Source organism: Pistacia vera, unplaced genomic scaffold, assembly GCF_008641045.1.
Source record: "Pistacia vera cultivar Batoury unplaced genomic scaffold, PisVer_v2 Contig398, whole genome shotgun sequence".
Taxonomy (NCBI): Eukaryota; Viridiplantae; Streptophyta; class Magnoliopsida; order Sapindales; family Anacardiaceae; genus Pistacia; species Pistacia vera.
Window position 1 is genome coordinate 773303 of NW_022196221.1, and position 22770 is coordinate 796072.

The following is a 22770-nucleotide window of genomic DNA, read 5'->3' on the forward strand; positions in this document are numbered from 1 at the left end:
CCACCGTCGGTGATAGCGGAATCTGTTCAACGGCCAAACTTCCGACCAGAAATGGCCGGAAGTTCACCGCTGTGGCCTTTTCGGCCAGATCCACCAGGATCTGACGGAAAAGGCCAGATCTGGCCGTCGTTGACCTTTTCCGGCGTCGACGGCCAAAACAAACGTGATCTGGCCTTTTCCGGCCAGATCCACCATGGATCTAGCCGGAAAAGGCCATAACGACGTGTTACGGACAGATCCGACAAGTCTGGTGCTGTAACGAAATTTTCCGGCCAGATTCCGGCGGTGGTGGCGGAATCTGACACTGCAGATGGTGGGGTGTTTTTGTCATTTTACATGTTAGGGTCTTTAGTTAAATTAGTAAACCTAAGGGCTTTTTATAAATTTTTAAAATACCTCGAATACTCCCATATCCAATAACCAATACTATCCCAAAATCCTATCCAAATACTAAACCAAACGCACCCATAAATTTTATTTATATAATAAAGAAACACTCACTTTTATTAATAAAAAAACACTTTTAATTAAAAAAATTGTTTATTAATAGAAAAAACCCGTTAATATCAGACTTGTATAATTTTTTTTTTTTAAAAGTCCTTAATAACAAAATCAATATATATATATATTTATTTGATCAATAATAAGCTAAATGGCAATGGGATTGGCCTTCAGCATCGAAAACCGTACAAACATTTGTCTTCCACAAAATGAGTTCATCCAACTACAATAAGGCCAATTGCCGCCCAATTTTGACCGTAGACTATTGCATTGAATTATTTCCATAAAATCAAACACAAAAATAAGAAGAAAAAAAAAACCCAGATTTTTAAACATTGAATGTAAATCTTACGACGTAAGATAACATGTAATGTACACCAACTATGAAAATATAGATAAAAAATTAAAATAAATCATGTTTCTACTTCTACAACAGCGATTATACAACTTAATGGCAGACTCAGCTCCTTATAACTAAAGCTATTTTGGATTCTTACAGCCAAACAAAACAAGAAGCAAAAAAATATTTCTCCACAGAATTATCATGATCTTAGCTCTTATTGTTAGTTTTGTTCACTAATCCACCAGATTGTTCAATTAGTTGTGAAATGGAAGGATAAATAAAAGATCTAACTGAAAACGTTGCCGGCTAAAAATTCTTTCTTTCACTTTCATCTGTTGACGTCATTTACATTAGAGAAAAAGACCGTTAAAATTTTGTAACTTGCAACAGTGAATTAGTAGACTGGCCTTAGTTGATTGGCGACGTAGTCCAGAGTAAACGGCTCTGCGGAAAAGAGGATGAACATCTTCAGTTAGAACCTCCATGTCCAGCTTCTCGATATGGGGCCATATCTACCAAATGCAAACGCATTGAATTCGTCAGAGACAAAACTAGTTTGTTTTTTGAGCATGTAGGCATTATAATTATTTTGAAGAATAAACTTAAAAAAAAGGCACATAAATGATGTGATAAATAGACATGTCAGCAAATATGAGAATATGTCGTCAGTCATGCAAAAAATCTGTAGACCAAATGCACAGCCACATGCCACATTATGTGTACCACTACCAATTGGGCAGAGAGCAAAAGGAAACAGAAACTCAGATAAGCAAGAAATGAAAAAAAAAAAAAAAAAAAATCACAAGGGAACAGAAGATCTATAAGCAATGCTTACCTCAGAAGCATATTGCCTCGAGAAGGCCTTGACGTAGCCCAGAGTTGTTAAACACCATTGCTCTTTTTCACCTATATTGTAAACATCATTCGGGTTTCCACCATTTAACTGACTGCAATCATTAAGTGATCAAGCAGAGTAAATATCAGATTGACTTGAATGTCATTACATGAAATCGAAAATGTAAAAGAAAAGATGATAGTTATCACAAGGAGGAAACCTGTTTTTAGGTCTTCGATTCTCATTGTCCAAGTCCATTGCTGACGATTCTTCAGGGTCAACAGCCATGGCATCTGCAGGGACAGATTTTAATTCCCGCAATGTACCAGCTCTAGATGCATCAGGCAGGCGTTCACTCAATACAGTTGAGAAACTTTTGTAAAGAGAAAGGAACAGTGCCTGTACATGCCAATTGTTGTCAATATAAGGAACAGAGTTAATGAATTGAGTCAAGATCAGATGAATAGAAACATGAATATTATAAGAGAAAAAGCACATGAAGACTAGTAATATACTAAATCTTTAAAAATATGCAGCATTATTGTCAAATGACATGAGCCATCATAAGTTTACAACCATCATTTGTTATAAGGAAATTGATGTTATAAATTGCACAAGAACTCATAGACTACGTACGCAAGGAAAGTCAATACATGAGTAATAAGGTTAACTGATGAGCAGACTGTAATAAACATTGCCATTCAGTGGCAAGTAGTATCTTTCTCTTGCTCATTCTCAAAGACAATATACTGAGACTCAAAGGAGGGAGTAGGCATCATCACTAATTCCAATTTGAGTACTTTTTTTTTTTCTTGCCACAAAGTATATAGCCTAGTTTCCTACATCTACCAAGAGACTATCTAAGCTTTTTTTCTTTTTCTTTGTTCCCACAAAACTTTTAAAACTCCCAAATGACAACATCCACTTTGTTATAATATAATAATGTACAGAAAATCGGCAGTGAGATAATCTAAAGATAGAAAACAGTTAATCCTATAAAACGTACCTCATTTTCATCTACAGCTCGAGCAAAAAGAGCCTCCTTGGCCTCTAAAGATTCCTGAGCTGATACCTCCTCTTTCTTTGTTTTTTCAGCTTGTAATTTCAAACGAGTCGTCCTTGAAGGGTTTTCACCAAGAACAGGTTCACCATCTACCAGTGTAAGTTTTGACTCAGCAACCTCCAAATCTGCTTTGGCCTTTGCTGCAGCTTCTTCGGCTAATGCAACATCCTTCTTAAGAGATGCAATCTCTTTCCTTAGATCACAGATACGATTATATGTCTTGCTAACTGCATTCCTAAGGATCTGTAGAGTTTGAAATGGGGGAATAAGAAAGGGCAGATTAAACTTAAAAGAGAGTTCATAATAATAAATAATCCAGGGAATACAGAGAGGAAAAGCAATTCTGCACAGCAAGTTTTAAGTGCCAAACAAGAGAAGGGCAAACAAAATGACAGGTTTCCCTCTCTCAGCTTAATAGGTATACATGCCACAACATAAAAGAGGTATTACAGTTTAGGAGAGCAAAGCTTTCCTAACTGCTTAAGCTTGAAAAATCATTTTTATTCAGATCAAAATATAAATAACTGCAAAGCCTCGGTTTCTCTACTCTTAACTGGATCATTTAAATTAAGAGGAATTCACACATTTACAGAGTGTATATTAGAAATTACTTCTCAAAGCAAAAATACTAAATCTTCACATCCCATTTGTTTCAAGAGAGGGGTTGCAAGTTGATCTTGTTTTGCTAAGGTTAAAGCAAGAAATATTTTGATTGGTATTAAAAGGTATTTATTCTTTTCCAGTAATTTAAAGGAAGTTCCTCCTATATTATCTAATTAAAATTGCTAGATTGACATCATTATCCTCGTGCAGGAGAGTAAAAACCATACGTTTAGTGGAAAAGAAAAATCATACAGCTCATTAGGAGAAAATAAGTCATAAAGAAGTGTGATGATATACCTCCCATAGGCGATCTGATGTATGAAATTGATCAATGTTTGCTGGAGAGAAGACCCATCTCACAATGGCCAAATTAGAAATAAGACGGTAACCCATCATTCTATCAATTGCTATGGCTGTTATTTGAGCATTGTTCTTCCAGTAAGAATTCACTTCTGCTATCAGCATCACTTGCCTATCCTGATCAGGACAAATTCTTGAAATGACTTGCCCGTATCTCTCCAAGACAGTGATCAAATGAGTGAAACTCTTGGATCCAATATCAAGAAGTGTTTGTAAAACTACGCTGAGGGTTACTTCCAAACCATGAACAGGATATACACTTTCTTCTACCCATACAATTATTTCACGTGCACTTTGCCTTCCTTTGACCTTACTAGTAAGTTCTGCAGAAAGTGTGTGTCCCTCATTTTTTTCTCGATCATCCTCCACACTGTACTTGAAATCTGGAATGCCTTTTGGGGGAAGCAACTCTTCTAAAGCAGGTGCATTCTCGATGCTCTATAAGAACAAATATTATGAGGGAAAGAGATTAAAAGAGGTAACATCCTGATCTTGTACCCAGCTAAAATCAAGGATACTTTCAATTTGCAGAGTTTGGACAAAAGAATCACGTAAATTATCTATCACAAATCAAGAAAAATATTTTGCATGTAAATCTCAAAACAAATAAATAAAATGACAACCAATACTAGCTGCAACGACATGTAAGGTTTTGTTAAAGATTAAATATCGGTCACATGATGTGGAGCCTAAGAAACAAGGGTACAGAAACGCTCAAATGGACTGTACCAATTCTAAGGAATGGAAATAACAAAAGCTAACTAAAATTTTAGACATTGAGGATACACAGTAAAAACTGTTTCGAACCTAAATTTGAATAATGCTTTCAGAGTAATGCTCTACTCTACATATTGAAATGTTTAATACAGACTCATTCGCATTCTTTTTAAATACCTGTATCTGTTTTGGATAAATCTATGTCTACAAATTCTCCTAGCTGTGAGCTTGATTACCTGCTTAATTTTGTCCCAGTAAGATAGACGAACTTCCCTTTCCAACACCTCTTGAACAAACACACGTTGTGGAGCCCATTTAGGGAGTTCTAAGACATAAGCCCATTCTTCCCAAGGCCAGATAAATTGGAAGTTTGATCTGAAAAACAAGAAACCATCACAAAATGTACACATAACATCTAAAGAGTCCATCTCTCGGTAAGAAGATCAAACATGGAGGTTAACAATTTTTCTTTTCTGATAGGAAAACAAAAATATGTATGTTGATCCTATAAAGAGAGAAAACGACAGTGGAACAAGTATCCACTGGAATAAAAAGAACCCATCTATCTAAAAAGGCAGGAATATCAAGAGTCAAGTCACTGCAACAGAATGCCCGTATCACACAGGTAGATTTTATAAGTTCCGCACTTACAGGTGGTGTGAAAACCACAGAATGAACCGTGTCCGGCACTCCATATCCAAGTCAGCTATTTTCTCAAAAAGAGCACGGACTGCACCAGCAACAACTGCAGGGAAGGCCCCTGGAAGAGCCTGTGCATTAAATCTCATCGTCAGAAACTTTAATTAAGTGCCTCAGAAAAGTTGATTTCCCAAAACAATTGAGGAAAAAAGACAAAAAGACGGACATGATTTAGTCAATATTCCATATTACCTTACAGAGATCCATAATAACCAATGTGTAATATATTGGCTTGAATGGGGGTTGAGGTAGCAAAAGCAACTGCCAGTAAAATAATAAACCATTGTTAGCCAGGATATTATGTTAGGCCTTCTACCTGCCGCAAGGTTCAATTCCAACTTTCTTCATAGAGATTTAACTTTTTACCATCTAACCTAAACCAAATAAATTAGCATTTAAGAATAATCTTTTAGCAATCAACTAAGTCATCCTTTTTTATTCAACAACACCATCTCATTTTTCACACTCCCCAAAGAATAACACAAATTTGAAATTTTGACTTGTTTCCTATGCGCACCTACTCTCAGCAATCAAATAAAAAGAAATCCCGTTTACATATATTTTCAGGATTCAGACAAGAATGGGGATTGAAGCCTGGGATTCAGGAGGGCAATCCCTTTCCAATTTTTCAAATGAGATTACAACAGTTTTCACAAATTTAATAACTTATTAAACAGCAAAGGACAAGGTTAAATCAAATTTTTGAAACATATTTAAACCCTTGACCCCAAACTTGTAATAAAATAGATTTTCACTCTATTCACAAATTGCAAAAAGGAAAGTTGAAGAATTTATTCAATGGTTCTTCCTTTGGCTAACAGAAACAGTAACATAATTTTACCTGAGAGAAGATTGTCTCTGCCATAAGATACTCATATCGGAAAGGCACGGGCAGACTGACCATGAAAGAAGCACATTCCTTTCGACTAGCTTTGCATGAATCAAGAAAAATAAATAATTAAAAATGCCCAAAAGACCTCCAAAGTGAAAAAAAGATATGGATGGAAAATAAGTTAATCACTAAAACCTCTTTTTTCAAAGAATTTGCCAGAAATAAACAGAGGCTTAAAATCAGGAATATAAAATCAAGCTGACCTTTACCAACACACAGACACACACAAAAAACACCAGAAACCAGAAGCCAGCTGCATAAACCTTTGGAAGAAGATGCATGAAAAAACTCTTCATATTATTTATTTATTTGAAAGAAACTACAAAAATGCATTAATATAAAACAAGCAGCCAATTCTAATCACAGACCTTATGTGTTAAGTCATGACAAATGCAGCAAATTAGTTAAAAGTCAAGTCTCAAACATGCATAATCACAATTTTTTTTTTTTCTGGTTGGGGCAGAAGAAGACAGAAATGCCCTTCCTGAGAACATCCTGTTCATATACATTGATTGTATTGTGATTTAACATAGCAAGGATGAGAAGTTTCTGATTAACATCAATCTCACTATAATTAGAGTACTATCTATCCAATCAATAAAAAGAAGACACTGTAATCAAAATTATAATAATAATTATCAAAGACATATACAAACCAGCCATTGAAGAACAAAAGCACATCCAGCAAATACTCCTCCACGATAAAGCGATCAATAGGTTGCATATCCTGTCACCCAAAAAAAAGGCAAAACAGAGAAAAATATTACATTTTCACCAATGGACAATCATAATGAACATCAACAAGTTGACATGTATATTTAAAAACATTCAGCAGTCTGAATCATGCTGATATTGTACAGACTCAAAATCTACATATAATAAAAGTATTAAAGTTTTGACAGGATTAATATGCAAGCAATTCCTTCTGGTCCAATACCAGGAATAGGTCCTCATCCCCCAAACTCTAGTGAAACAAGAGCCAATCTCACATCTTAAGCAGAACAAAAAACGACATTGCCTTAGATAGTTCATAACTTTTTTTCACCTTTATCTTTCTTAAAAAGTAAATCTAAATCCCATCACAAATATTATATAGTTAAATATGACATTGTAGAGAAATAAGTAGGCCACTAAATAAGCAACGTAGACCCGAAAAGCTGGGGATAACATCAATGTTCTGAAAACCGGACTGGGCCTTGACCCGGTCAAGGTCCCAGTTCACGGTTTGACCAGTCTGACCGGTTTACCAGTGGTCCAAAAAGTTTAAATTCTTTTTAACACACCACTGAAAACTACATTTCAGCCCCTACAGGTTTAAAATATAGCAAATACACCCTGCAATCTGTTTGGGTTTGACGTTTCCAGCCAAATTCCGGCTGATTCCGAAGGCCAAAATTCAATCCGACACCACCACCTGAACCACCGTCCTCCACTCTACAAAACCCCTCTAACCCCGGAACTTGGCAGCCCTTCGTTTGCCAGCCGTGACTCACGAACATTGCTGCGATTGGGTTGATTTTTCCGGCCTCCAAAATTCAATCAAACACCATCACCTAAACCACCAGCCTCCCCTCCACAAAACCCCTCTAACCCCAACATTTGGTAGCCCCTCATTCGCCAGCCGTGACTCCCATATTGGGTTGAATTTTCCGGTCAAATTCTAGCTTATTCCAGCGTCAAAAATTCAATCCAACACTACCCCTTGAACCACCGGCCTCCACTCTACAAAAGCCTTCTAACTCCGGCACTTGATAGCCTCTTGTTCACCAGCAATCAAACTAAGGATTTGAATGAACAGTGAAATTGAAATCTTGGACCGGAAAAGTGGCCGGTCGATGGTTGGACAGTCTGACCGGACAGTCCAATCCGGTCCGGTCGTTAGAACATTGGATAACATAATTTATTCTGATCGTTATAGCATATAAAGCTTGCATGCAAAAAGAGAAAATTATTCAGTTTCCTTCAAAAATGAAAAACTAGTGGGTTCCTCGTCACAAAACTTGGTATCAAACTTACAAACTAAACAAAAAATTGTCTAATATCCCTACTCAAAGACCAGTATTACTCTTGCCACAAAAATGCCTGGTTTGTCCAAGAAGTCCAATTAGACACATGTTCTTATTAAGGAACCAAAATTAGCCAGATGAAAAGAAAAGGAGGCCAAAGTAAAAAAATCTGTTTCCCACAAAAAAGAAAATCTTCAGCCTGTGTTTTTTGATCCTTAGGGATATCACAAACAGATCAAACTTGGGATAAAGAACTTGATAGAGCTTAATCTTTTCCCAACCCAAAAGCCTGATATATGGCATAAGAAGCTGATGTCAACAAATTCAGTAAGAAAAGTTGACACAACCATGAAGCATTTACGTTATACACCAAAAGATTTTTTACTACCAAGAAGAAAAACATAGATTGAAATATTGAGACCTTAAATATTTACTCTTATGAGGAAGAGATCTTTAATATTACTACCTCACTCTTACTTGTCGGAAATATATTAAGCCTGCATATCCTTTGAGGATACTTCAAATCTGCTTCATGCTTTTGTTTACCATAAGCTATCCCAGAAAAAGTTGAAGGCGGATTAGGTTGCTCAGGACAGCTGATTGCCCCAAATTCATGAGACTTTCCAGAAACCAGCTGAGCTTCAAATGAGAGGTGAGGCCTTGGAACTAGCAAGTAAAAGTGCAGAACACAAGATCAAGAAGGGTTTAAAAAAAATAAAAGCCTTTATCACAAGAGTTGATCATGAAACAAAATATGCATTTGTGTATAAGTGGTTCAATCAATCACACGAAGGAAAATTGTGATTCATATTGTTTTAAGCATTCTGTAAAAATTCACAGCTAAGCATCACTTGTCTGTTGAACCCCAGGGGTTGGGCTTAATGGTAAAAGCTTTTACTTTCAACTAAGAGGTCAAGAGTTCATATCCCCTAGGGGACACGTACTTGAGATATTATAATCTAAAAGTTTCCTAGCTACCGAGGTTGTAGGATCTAGAAGTAGCCCTCGTCTTAGTACTCAGTGAGCACGTACTTGAGATATCAAAAAGGTAAGAAAGTATTAGTGAAGGGGATTTGTTTTTCTTCTATTCCTTTATTTCTACATGTTTCAGTGATTAGAAAAACCTTTAATAGCTAATTTAGGAAATATAAAATCAATCGTATACAAAAGTAAAATAACATAAATCATATACAAAAGTTGCAAGAAACTTCAAGAATTAATAACAAAACCTCTTCAAGTATTTTCAACAGCAAACCAATAGTAAAAAATAACTATAAGTAAATGTTGGCTTAATATCCATCCTCAATGGACATATTACCACTATCAACTGAACTATCTCATTAATTGATGAACTGAAAAAGAAATAAACTGAGCTAAAAGTATATTACCACTATCAACTTTCCATCCATTGTTTGATAGAGTTTGAATCCGCTCCCATAAATCTTCCAAGAAATCCTGAAGACAAAAAAATCAAAACACATTGATGGAGCAAAGGTATATCCCAGATAAATCAACATCTAAAATTTTGCTGGATAGCGTGTGTGTGGCCAAAGCCTTATAGAAGAATAAAATAGTCAAATAATAATAGTAGCATCTGAAGAAAGGATCATGTTTTTTTCACAAATGTATCCTCCTCAGATTGATGATGGAAAAACTCAGTTTTAGGAGTCTGGGCAATAAATGTTTTGATTTTTCCCCCAACTCACGTGGTCAGAACTGCATCCTGGCAATGCTAGCTAGTAAAGTAACTCAAACTTATAATAGGACTAAATATACATAATGACTTGAAAAAGGATATTTAACTTCATTGTCATTCTGAAGAACTATGTTTAGAAAATCTTCAGAGCCCAATTCTTAGAATCCGAAAAAGCATTTATCACTTATCAATGATACTAAGAGAATTGTGTATTTCTTGTGCTATTCCGTACAGCTTTGCAGGGCATAAATGCTACACTGCAGCTCATTTATAAAGTATAAAATAGAAGCATAGAACACAAGTAGTTGATGTTTTAGTTATTTATATCACAAACCATATAGTGCTGTAGATGACACAGAAAAATTGGATTTTCCTAGTTCAATTGGAAAAGAATAATGGTGTTAATTACATGGACAAGAATGTATACACAAAAAGAAAATACACATCGAACTACATTTCAAAATCTAATGATTGATATCCAAATTCAATAATTTGTTCCCAAAAGGAAAATGTTACAGATTATAACATATAAATGACAAATAGCCCAGAAGTATTATCAATGACAACAGAAACCATACCTTTTCAACAACACCCTTCCCAGACTCATCCTCCTCCTCCTCAAAGAATGACAAACCAGTGTCCGAAGCATGTCTTCTAATGCTCAAATATGCTTCTAAACCAACCATGACCCTCTCAATTTCTTCTGGAACTTGCTGAACATAAATATGTAAAGTCAGCCAACAAAAAAGATGAAATCATATGCATTTTGAGTGAGGACGATACAACTCTGAAGCTGATAGAGAAGCAAACACACATGTAACGTGCACACTTACAAGTAACTATTACCAAAGCTGATAAATAATTATGCTGCCTAAGCTTATAAACACTAAAATCCAATAAAGTTGAAAAAGAAAAAGTGCAAGCAGAATACCAACAAAGTAATTCCATCCTACAACCAAAGAATCGGATATGCTACTCCATATTCACACTTCACTACAACCAATAGATCCTAGACAGTTAATGAAATCAAACCCCTAGGTTAAAGCTTAACAAATTATTTGAATTTCTGTTCCACAAAAAACCAATAACACCAACAATAAGTTATAAGATCTTCCAAGACTTCCAGAGGATCCTTGTTGATATAAATAATTAGCAAACAAAAAATAAATATCCATTTTGTACAGAAAAATAACAAATAAAAGAAGCAACAACACCAGTAATAAGTATAAGATCCAAACCAATAAGAAATCATGTCAGCCAACTTCAGCAAACTATCAACCAGGCACCAAAATATACATCACCTCAGTGAGCTCTGCACCTCCCCATGGGAGACAAGATAAGATGCAAGTTACATAAAAATCAGCACATGCTTGCCATGAAGGATTTCCTTTCTCCTCATCCACTGTTGTGGCAGCTGATGATAATAATGTTTCAAAGACAACTACCAGAGAAGCAGGTTGGAGAACTTTGCTACACATCTGAAAGACATAGATTAAAGAACAAAATTAACAATTTTCTCACCATATTAGAAATTTGAAAAATATTAAATAAATATAAACAAAACCACACACTAACAACTTATTTCAAAAAAATTCTAATATCTGAAATCAATATCCTGAGAGAATAATGAATAACAGCAGGACTTAACATCTCCATCTGGATGAATGATACTCAAATTCATAAATATATAAGACCTCTGATCTTTTATATATATGATTAGTTGGTATTGTTTTCCTCCTACAGCCAGCCCAGCCCATGTGATGACACCTAGTAAAGCATCATGCAAACCCCCATCTTAACTCTTTACATATAACAGGGCTGTGAAAAGGTTCTAAAAACACGCTATACAAAACATGTATCATGTCACATAGCACAATAAGTGAACACTATCCACCAAGAAACATATTATATAGGCACATCACATGGTTACATGGCACCTAGTTTATAACTTCTTCCAACATATTTTCCTACATTTTTGCCCTAGCTTATCACAAATGTAAAATTTACAAGGCCTTGGTGTTGCTAAGGTAGCACAGATGTAGAAAAACAGGCAGATCATCTATCCTCTCAGAATTTAGGTTCAAAATGAAAAATTAAAATTCAAAGCAAACATGCTGGTCCTTTTCCACTTAACAAAACTGTTACAACAACACACGTACCATAGCAGTTAGAAATCGCATCAAAGTACGAATTTGATCGCAGTTTCCAGAATTTAAGGCATCCTGTGAAATCCCCCGCACAGAGAGAGAGAGAGAGAGAGAGAGGGGGAGAGAGAGAGTCAGAATATCATACAAGGATATATTATTGTAAAAATACTGAATTTACATCCCACCTAATTTAAAATTGTACAAACTAAACTCTCTATATTTCCAATATAGCCATCAGAAGAGCTGGTTAAAAAAACTCACAGAGCAGCAGTTCAGTACTTAGTTTTATTTACTCACAGTGTACCAGTTGATAACAGGCTATAACATCTAATCAAGTATATCATTTACATGGCACCAGCTCAATTATTGGTTTGCATATCAACCCATCAATTCAAAATAGACTCTACACTGTGAAAATAACTAGTAAACTTTCACTGGACTTTCTCACCTGAAAAGTAGTTTGAGTATTCTCCACTAGTTTCTTAACAAAGTCCTCATTTTCCAAGTTCAACAAACCAACCTGACACAGAGAAATTAGAGAGAGGTTTATACAATTACATAGGATATGCCAACTAAGCAGAAATTTTTTATCTGAAGAAAAATATGATAAAAGAAAAAAGGAAGCTAGGTTCAGACATGACTCATAGTACCCATCAACTATCAAAAAGCACACTATTAAAATCTAAGCTGCTCTTTTACTGTACATCTAAGATAGAAAAGATGACTAATTAACAAAAGTAACATGCTTCAGGTGCTTATTGCTTTGCTTTTTACAACAGTAATAAGGAAGATGAAATTAAAATAAAATAAAAACCCATAGAAAATACTGAAAACAGTAATTAACCACAGACAAGAAGTGCTCTTGACAAACCAACGATTTTTGATAAAGGAAAATGTGTTTATATCTAGCAAACTTAGGGTCATTGTCATCCTTGATTGTGAGACAAAGGAAAATGTGTGTATATATTGCCAAATTAGAGGTCATTTCCATCCTGATCATGAGATACCAAGAGAAAATTTTTTACTCTGAGGTTCATGCTACCTGATGGTTGTTTTCTCTCTAAATTACAATTCGGTGAGCAGGTTTACAACATCCATTTCATCTGAGTGACTGATTAAAAATATTCCCATATGCATTCAGTATTCAAGTCCTGAAGAGGAATACAACAACTTGTGTACCAAGCCTAAAGTCCAAGTAATAAGCTTTAGAAAGGGTTCAAGATCATCAAAGCAACTTCAATATCTCCCCCACACCATAATACTTATACATACATACACTCTGCCAATATAAAATATCCACAAAGCATTTATGCTAAATCCACATTAGTTTAAACATGACATGTGAAAGTAAAAAGAAAATCCTCAAAGGATTAGACACTAAAACAAAGAAGAGAGCAGAATGAGGACGTAAAGTAGCCTACCAATGTCCCATATAAAGGAACTTTGTGAGGAATTTGTTGAGCACATTGGAGAAGGTACTGTCAAGATGAACAAAGTAAAAACATCAGCATATTTATGGTAGTTAAACCATCTTACCACATAAAAATAGACATTCAGCAACAAATAATTACTTATTTATATATACACAAAAATCTCTGTTAGAAACATACGTATGGCAATACAAAGAAAAGAGTATCAAACATAAAAATTAAAAAATAAATGACAATAACACAGCTAGATATGCATGACCCTAAAAAGTGTGCAAGTCCATAACTTATTAGTCACTATATACATGCACTAAAAGTTACATTGACGATACAAGAATAACCTTGATTTGTAAATGAATGTTTTATATAGAATCTGATAAGTAACAGACAATTACATGTCAACAAACTAGAAATCCCAAAACTCTATTATCACTCAACAGAACCTTTGATTAGCTTTCAGTTATGAATATTGTCACCTACATTCCATAAATACTGTAAAACGTAGAGTTGTAAGTCAGACAAAATTGTTAACTACTAGAGCTTCTTTCAAGAAACTGAACTTTTTATTCTGCTGACAAGTACTAAGATAATATTAAGCACTTATTTCTCTCTCTCAAATTCTATAATAATAAGGTTGAGGGTTCACTTACACACCCTGCCCAGAAAAGCCACTTTTAGGTTCCCTATGAAATGAGAAAGTGCCATCGTCTCCAAAATATATCTTCTCAGTTTGTTATATTTTGCGAAATTCCTACATACTTAAAGGTAAAACTTCTAATAAACTACGCATCAAATTCAAAACTTAAGTTGAACACTAAGCATTTTTGTTATTGGGAAGAATAAACTTAAAACTTGTAATGTGTGAACTTAAAACTTGTAATGTGTGAATCCAAAACTTGTAAATTGTTGCAAATACGGTGTTCGAAATCAATGCCTACTGATTGTAGAATGACATATTTTTATCATCCAAATTCAAAATTTTCAAATTGATTTTTGCAGCTTTATAGATTTTTCGGCCAATACTACCATATTCATCATAAATATTCCTACAAAATCGTTTTTCCGATTGTTCACCATTACAACCTATTTTTTTCTTTTCATGATCCTTAAATTGCTGCCACACAAAAATCAATTAGGAAACCAAATCCTCTACTGCAAAATAAACACATAAAGTGCACTTAAGTTCAATCTTCAAAATTCGAAAATTACAACATTAGTTTAAAATTCAGAAAAAAAAAATATATATAAGAAAAGAAAATTACCGACAAAATATCGTTAGCTGAGTGCTCGAGCTCCCGCCGAAGTACGCCAAAGCATGTTTCCTGCAAAATTCAGAAAAAAAACAAAAAAAAACAACCTTCAGCACATGCACTGCACGTGACAACAAAGAAAACAAAAAAGACAAACAAAATTGAACAGAAAAAAAACCTAGGGTTTCGGTTTAAGAACATAATGAAAAGAAAGAGACAGAGAGGAGAGGAGAGGAAGAGAGAATGCGAGAGGAAGAATTGTACGGACAATATGATCTTTGAAGTCGCCGGAGGTGCCGTACTCGGGGCACTTGTCGCCAATTCGTAAGAGAAGACTCTTCCAGCTGCTCATTCTGTGTGTGTTTCTCTATCTTCCTCGCGAAGTGGGAGAAGCGAGGGAAACAGAGGCGGAAAAGAATTGAAGCTGAGCTTCTTCAGCGGAGAAGAAGAAGAAACGAGTTACTGAGAGTTGAGAGTGAGTGAGAAAATAGGAGGGATTCGCAGGGTTTAGTGTTTAGGATTCAACTTAGAAGTTTAGAACCCTAAAATGAAACAGGTCCGGCCCGTTTGGGCCTTTTTTGTAATAATTTTAAAGTTACGGCAAAATTAAATATTTTGCAAAATCCCCTGCATTGTGTTAAGTAACAAGATGAAATTGAAGTTTGAGTTTTTATCAAAAACACCCCTAAATTTGAACCAATTTCATAGGTGGTAAGTGGAATTATTACTAGGCTGACCATGCATTCACTTATTTCTCTGTTTAGATTATGGATAATAACCATACATGCAAATTACTTAAAAAAAAAAAACTAATTTATCATAAATTAATTCAAATACAAATTAAATTGAATTAAAAATACTAAAAAATGGTTTAATTAAATAATAAAGATAGGTTGACAAATACTTCTTATAATTTTCTCTTACAAACGCGACGTAACAGCTCGTAATTGATCAGATGAAACCCATTGTTGGGTAGACGGGATCTATTATAAGCTAATCAATTACGAGCTAACACGTCGCGTTTGTAAGAGAAAGTTAGTGAGAAGGGTTTGTAAAGTTATGAAGATGTTGGCGGTGGTCAACCACAAGTCCAAGTACACCACTAGCATCGTTGAGGGTCATCCCCAAATGCACTTTTACAGCGTCTGTTGATAGTAGGCCATAGAAGATTTGGTCGAATGGTGTTGGATCAGGATTTGAGTTTGAGCCTTTTGTGGATTGTGGCTCATGTGATGCTACACAAAATTTTGGACCCTGATTGGGCTTACCCTTATTGGGCCTAGCCTCTTCCCAACTTTATGGATAGAGGTGGAACAAATGGGCCGGAATAGGCGGGTCAACCCTAACCCAGTCAGCATCAAGCCTGGTTTAACCCGAACCACCTAAGAGACAGATTGGGCATATACCCCGTCGGGCGGGCCGGGTCTTCATGGACCAACTCGACAGCTCGGAGGGTTGGATCAAAAAAATTAAAAAAATAATAATTTTTTTTTTTGCAAATACCCCTTGTACCCTTGAAATATAATCATTTTATAGCAGTTTGAGGGGTTTTTTTTGGTCATTTTCTTTTCCCATCTATAAATAGGGCCTAAACTCTCATATTATCTCACATCTCAAATTCTCTCATTTTCTCTATTGCAATCTTTAAATTATTCTCTTTGTTGTCAATTTGCTCTCATTTTAATTTTTATTAGTTTTTGCAATTTTCAATTCATATTTTCAAATTCCAATTCTCCTTTAATTTTTTATTTCTTCTATATCCAATTTTTTTTATTAACAACAATGGATAAATATTTTCATCCCATCAATTTCGATAATGAAGAAAATTATCCTAATCCCCCTAAATTTACTAACATAAATGCAGTAGATTCAAATAGTCTCATTTTCCCATTCTCAGAATCTGATATACCTCATAATATTCCCTCCCTTCCTCCCCATGCTACTACAGCTCCCGGTGGTTTTATAAGTCATCCTCGTCCAACTTCATCTCAAGCAGAAGCGGGTTCATCAACTGTAATCAAAACTAACGATAGACACACATCAGACGTTTGGGTGCATTTTGATAAGTTTTACGAGACAGAAAATAGAGTTCACATGAAGAAAGCAAGATGTAAGTTTTATGGAAATATTTATAAAGCTGGATACAGATAATGGTACTAGTACTTTAAAAAGACATGTTAATAAACATATTACTCAACAAGGAAATATAGAAACTAATCAAACTCAAATAACTAATATGGGTACTACTTGACGTTATAATTCTGATGTATATAGGAAACAATTAACTTTATATATTACTGCAATCAACCTATTAATATGGTTGAAGATAAATATTTTGAAAGATTTATTAAAAATTCTTTTTTTCCAGGATTTAAAAGTTTTTCTAAAACTGCAATTAGAAATTATTTAATAAAATTGTTTGGGAAAATAAAATTAGAATTAAAAAATAAAATACACAGTTGTCATGTTATTGTGGCTCTAATCGCCGATATTTGGAGTGTAGAGTTAAACAAGATTATGTTTGTGTGACTAGTCATTATTTTGATAATGAATGTAAATTAAATAAATCTTTATTGGGATTTAGATTAATGGATGTGGATCATAGTGGTCAACAAATTTATAATAAAATTGTTGAAGTTTTAGAAGATTATGATGTTGTTCATAAAGTTATAAGTTTAACTTTAAATAATGTAAGTGCTAATAGTAGAGCTATGAATTTTTTTAAAAATAAATTTTACTTTTTATGACAATTTAAAGTTTTTTCACCAAGCTCTGCATGTCACATTATTAATTTAATTGTGAAAAGTGGTATGAAAAAAATTAGAAATAATATTAATAGAATTAGAGATTTTTTAATAGTAGTAATAGAAGAAATGCTAAATTTCAAGATACTTGTATAAAGTTAAATATGTCTCCTAGAACTTTTACATTAGACATGTCTATTAGATGGAAAAATACTTATTTAATGCTTGATTCATGTTTACCTTATGCAAATTTAATTAGTTATTTTGTAGCAAATAATATAGGTCCTCATTATTTAGTAGACAGTGATTGACATATAACTCAAAATTTTCATTATTTTCTTAAAAATTTTGATCAATTCACTTTACAAATTTCTGGTGTGTATTATCTTACTAGTCCATTGGTGATACATATAATTATAAAAATTTCATATTTATTTAAAAAAACAGAAACAATAAAATGTTGGCGGGACCAATAGAAGCAATGGAATTAAATTTTAAAAAATATTGGAAACTTATTCATTTTCTTTATTATTTAGCTGTCATATTTGATCATATAATTAAATTAGCGCGTTTAGAAAATGGTTTACACACATTAAGTGAAAATTTACGAGACGAAGCATATACCAATCAACTATGAGAGATAAGAGAGTGTCTTGCAGAGGTATTTCTGTAATATGAAAACAGGCATGGGAACCAACGAAGAGGTGAAATACCTAAGGAAGTAGTATCAGAAGAAACAAATGAAGACTTTGACTCCTAGAGTGCACTTAATAGGCCGAAGAAGACCCGAACCCGAAGCACAACCTCATCTTCAGAAGCATCAACAACGAATGTACTGTCCTCCATACAGCTACAGAGTAATGATCTTCACCAATATTTGGGAACCCCCAACGTGCTACCAGCAAATCCACAACAAAAAGCCAATTTTGATGTCTTAGAATATTAGAAAACCAGAAAAATTATTTTTCCAGTATTATTAAGACTTGCCCTGGATGTTTTCTTCGTTCCTGTCTTAACCGTCTCATCAGAATAACCATTTAGTGCAAGTGGAAGAATTTTAAATGAAAGGAGAACTAGACTTTCACAAAAAATGATTAAAGTCCTCACATGTCTTCGAGATTGGGAACAATCGCGCCATCAGGATCAATACAAGGTTGTTGACGATACTTTAATAGAATCATTTCAATTTTGTAATATAGATGATATGGATGAAGCAGGTCCTAGTCAACTCCCAAATTAATTGTTTTGTAAATTATAACTTTGTAACTTATAAATTAATTATCAATTATTGCACTCTTTTTTCCTTACCAAGTTTTTGTCTCATTGAGTTTTTCTTGGTAATGTTTTTAACGAGACAATAATTATTATATTTTCTTATTTCTTATTTTATTTTTTGATAAATGAATAAATCTAATTTTTCATATATTACAATTTTATTATATTAAAATTAAATTAATATTTGAAATGTTAACAAAAAAAAAAAAAATAATTTAATTGAATACTTAATATTTGAAAAGTTAGCTAAAAACAATTACACAAAAGAAAAAAATTAAAAAAAATTCTAGGCTAGCTTGGCCCGACTCGCACCAAAACCCGTCGGGTTACAGTTGACGGGTCGGGCTGGGCCAGTCCTTCTATGGTGAGCCAGGTTAGGCCCGACCTTCCTTTTTGCTAACTTGCCACGGGCTGAAGAGGTTATTTTTCCACCACTATTGATGGACTCTTAATTTGGACCTTACTATTATCATATTCGTCATTCTCACACAATAAAATACACAACTCAGAATCTAGATGATACTATAATGATATTTTTAATATTAAATATTTTAATAATAAACCCTTTTATTTTTGGATTTAATGGTACATTATTCTAATAATTCTTGACTTTTTAGAGTGTTAAATCAGGCTATAAAATACTATTAAAAAAAAAATAATAATAATAACTAAATTCAAAGAGATAAGCTTGCAAAGGCCACTACGGCACCACCAGTCTTACCACCCACCCCATCATAAGAAGCATATATAGCTTTCAAACATTTACAAAATTAATGTCACAGTAACCACCACCACGTGCAAGAGGATCCAGTTTCCAATGTTTTTAGATTTAAAGATTTAGTTGGCTCCAACTTCTTTATCAAATGAGGAAAAATATATGAAATTAGTAATTTTTTTGTTTAAAATAATTAATTAAAAATAAAAAAAGTATAAATTTAATACCGATGATGCACAGAACACCCTACCATATTTCGTAATATATACTGTTACCGAATTAATAAATATTATATAATACAAAACAATAGAATATGGTATACCAAATATAATCTTTTAGTATTTATTATTCTAGCTAACACGATCCAAAGTTTATACTAAACATTAAGAGATATAATATTGCATCGGATTAATGAGAATAGAGATAAGAATATATCAATGAAAGATGCAAATATATTACTAAACATTAAGACAAAATTTTACAGTTTTCAATGCAAACAGTCACTGACAGTAAACAGAATTGTCGATTTAAAAATATACAGACATGTGTACGTAAGACTCAGCATAGATAACTTACTTGTTATTCGCAAGAGACATGGGATTAAATGAATACCCATTGGTGTCTTACCCACTTCCTATTACCCATTTAAGAAGACAAAGACAGCAAATGGTCCATCCCCTCAAAATTCCATCTCCATTTTTATTTCCAAGAGAAATAAATTTGAAGCTTGAAACTAGTGGTTGAGATGTGTTGGTGGGTAGCTCTCAATGTTTCAGTTCGTTTCTGTTAAAATTCAATTCAATATTTTGTCTACATATATTGAGCTTTTTCAGGGTCCAAAAATCTGAACAAGGTGGGCATGTGATTTCACATGTAAATGGACCCAAATTGATTAAAAGTGCACATGGATGAGATAAGAATTCTCTCCCTTTGGGACCCTTAGAGCAAAACGCCAATTAGCAATTTGGCAAATTTTGCCTATAAATATCAATTGGTTTCTTCATAATTTTCACACTCGCACTTGCTCTCTTTGCATTCATTTTCTAGTCTTCTCCAGACAACAATGGCTAGATTGCTCAGCATTCTCTTGCTTTGTGTGGCTTTCATGCTTGTTTTGCTTGCCGAAAATCGGGTAAGTTTGCATCGTTTCTTCTTCTAAACGGGTTCACTTTTATGCTTCATGTGTTTGTTGAGCAATGACACTTTAGTCGGTAACAAAGATTATAAGAAGTCTATGATCGAGTTCTATTGATATCGATCATAACCGAGATAGTTAGTTTAAACTTGTAACAGCGGAAACATCGAGAGGTAAACTACAAGGAGGCCCTATTGCATAGCCATATTGTTGTACAATAGCATGTGCCTTTGCTGGGGGGCTTAGCTATATTCCAAAACACAACATTTAATGTGTCCTTTGCACTGGTGAAAAGGATTGAATACCTAACTATTTAAGCCCATTTAATCTTAAACATTAATTAGTACCGAATCTCAATATAATAACATGATTTTTGAGGTCGTAGCTTGATCCTTTTAACATTGTATCAAAGCTAAAGGTCTCGTGTTCTTCGTTTGTAATGCAGGCTACTACTGTAGAAGGTGTAAGTTCTGAGCTAAAGGCACAAAGCAACCATGGAATGGTAATTCATTAATTAAGGCAATATGTGGTCTCATTTTCAAGCCATAAATTGCCAACTTGTTTTTGCATATCATTTATTATATATTATTTAGCTAACTCTGTTGTGTGTGTGTTCATTAATTTTACTGCAGTATGGCACCACACCAGGCAGCCTTCATCCTCAGGGTAAGTTCCAAAATTTATCGATGAAACTCGCAAATCATGACGTAAAACTTGTAAAATGCACTTGTACAGTATTGTAATCGTGTTTTGTGAAAGTGTTTCGAGTGTTTTCGAAAACAGTTTTATTGATGAAATTGGTTTTGATTTATGTGCAGAATGTGCTCCAAAATGCACATACAGATGCTCAGGCACAGCATACAAGAAACCATGCATGTTCTTCTGCCAAAAATGCTGTGCAAAGTGTCTGTGTGTGCCCTCTGGAACCTATGGCAACAAGCAAACTTGCCCTTGCTACAACAATTGGAAGACCAAGAGAGGAGGCCCCAAATGCCCTTGATTAATTATTCACTAATTAATTAATTTAATGTTTCTAATCATTAATTAATTAGGTTATTATTTTGCTTAATTTGTAGCCATTTTGGCATTTTGTTCTCTTATGTGCTCTCCCTAAGCAATGTGCAATTCAAATATTAGTTAATTTATTTTGGCCCTAATTATTTTTAATTATTCCGCAATTCTTTGATGGACCGATAGCTACTTTGAGAATAAATTTATATGGGGTCTATATAAATTAAATAAAAGTAATTTTAAACAGGGACGGATCCAAAAAAATTATTTTTTTGGGGGGGACAGAGTGTAATATCAATGAATATGAGGGGTTATAGTGATTTTGAAGCTACATCTGAAAGGGGTTGAGATAAGATTCAATCAATTAGGAGGGTCAAAGGGAATAAAGTTTAGGGATGAAAAATAATATTAAAAAAAAAAAATTGATGGACTATGAATTCAATCTAATTATTTACTACTCTACATATTCTTGTAATTCAATGTGATAATAGTAGATAAAGAGTTCAATTTAATTGAAGGAAAAATATAATTAAAATAAAAATTTTGCTCAGAGACGTTGATGAGAAAAATCATTTTAAAATTTTAATAACCTATACTTAAACAATTCCGTATGTTTCCATATTTATCACTATTCTATCTCTACACCAAATACAAATACATATTTGTTTCCCTATTTTTAAAATCCTATTTTAAATTAAGAAACCTTTTAAACCCATAGGTTTGTTAATTAACAAAAACACCCTCAACAAAAAATTTATAAATTAACAAAAACACCCTCACCTATTTATAGTTGCTAGATTCTGGCAACCATCGTTGGTAGTGGCCGGAATCTGTTACAACGGCATACTGCCAGCTGAAAATGGCCGTTAATGCGCTGATCTAACGTTTTCCGGCCATCAGCAACGACCAAAGAAATGACCATCGTTGAACGTCAATGACAACCATTTCTTTGGTTGTCGCTGATGGCCATATCTGGCCTTTTTCGATCGTCGACGGTCAAATGTGGCCATAGATCTGACCTTTTTCGACTAGATTTGTGGTGGATCTGGCCGGAAAAGACTAGATCAACGCACGACCGGCTCTATTCGGCCGGTCATGAGCTGTAACACCAGATTCTGACCAGATTCTGATGGTGGTGGTTGAAATCTGGCACTGTGTATGGATGGGAGTGTTTTTGGTATTTTATAAAACTTATATATATTGGGGTGTTTAGTTAAATTAACAAACTTAGGGGTTTTTTTGTCATTTTATAAATTTTAGCTTGTAATATTCACCAAACTCTACCTACTAATAATATTTCAAAAATAATACTCAAAATATTAAAACAAACATACCCAATATATCAGGGTAT

The 22770-nt window shown here is 34.0% G+C and overlaps 2 protein-coding genes across 3 annotated transcripts; one reads left to right on the forward strand and one right to left on the reverse strand.

Annotated features, from left to right (window-relative positions):
- Positions 1–885: 885 nt before the first annotated feature.
- On the reverse strand, positions 886–15067 carry LOC116141372 (nuclear cap-binding protein subunit 1). The gene is made up of 19 exons (XM_031426883.1): positions 14808–15067; positions 14552–14611; positions 13284–13340; positions 12311–12382; positions 11875–11937; positions 11017–11193; positions 10294–10428; positions 9408–9474; positions 8486–8685; positions 6670–6740; positions 5963–6047; positions 5314–5382; positions 5074–5192; positions 4659–4797; positions 3643–4143; positions 2686–2985; positions 1900–2078; positions 1680–1791; positions 886–1356 (listed from the first exon to the last, which is right to left on the reverse strand). Exons 1-19 carry the CDS (start codon positions 14889–14891, stop codon positions 1195–1197), a joined length of 2652 nt encoding a protein of 883 aa, XP_031282743.1. The 5' UTR covers positions 14892–15067; the 3' UTR covers positions 886–1194.
- Positions 15068–20298: 5231 nt separating this feature from the next.
- Positions 20299–21553, forward strand: LOC116141414 (protein GAST1-like). Of its 2 annotated transcripts, none has more exons than XM_031426929.1 (4): positions 20299–20405; positions 20854–20910; positions 21041–21074; positions 21227–21553. In XM_031426929.1, the coding sequence occupies exons 1-4, from the start codon at positions 20337–20339 to the stop codon at positions 21406–21408; spliced, it is 342 nt and encodes a 113-aa protein (XP_031282789.1). In that variant the 5' UTR covers positions 20299–20336; the 3' UTR covers positions 21409–21553. The 2 variants fall into 2 exon arrangements, with proteins under 2 accessions (XP_031282789.1, XP_031282790.1); XM_031426930.1 differs by lacking the exon at positions 20299–20405 and adding an exon at positions 20598–20743 and having other exon boundaries at positions 20785–20910.
- The last annotated feature ends 1217 nt before the right edge of the window (positions 21554–22770 follow it).

Bases quoted from the DNA above. Each gene is read 5' to 3' on its own strand.
- LOC116141372 (XM_031426883.1), bottom strand. From the start codon at position 14,891: ATGAGCAGCTGGAAGAGTCTTCTCTTACGAATTGGCGACAAGTGCCCC. The intron at 12,383-13,283 runs GTAGGCTACTTT...TCTCTGTGTCAG, and splicing joins TTCCTTTATATGGGACATTG to GTTGGTTTGTTGAACTTGGA. The intron at 11,194-11,874 runs GTACGTGTGTTG...TATGTCTTTCAG, and splicing joins TGCGATTTCTAACTGCTATG to ATGTGTAGCAAAGTTCTCCA.
- LOC116141414 (XM_031426929.1), top strand. From the start codon at position 20,337: ATGGCTAGATTGCTCAGCATTCTCTTGCTTTGTGTGGCTTTCATGCTT. The intron at 20,911-21,040 runs GTAATTCATTAA...ATTTTACTGCAG, and splicing joins CACAAAGCAACCATGGAATG to TATGGCACCACACCAGGCAG. The intron at 21,075-21,226 runs GTAAGTTCCAAA...ATTTATGTGCAG, and splicing joins AGGCAGCCTTCATCCTCAGG to AATGTGCTCCAAAATGCACA.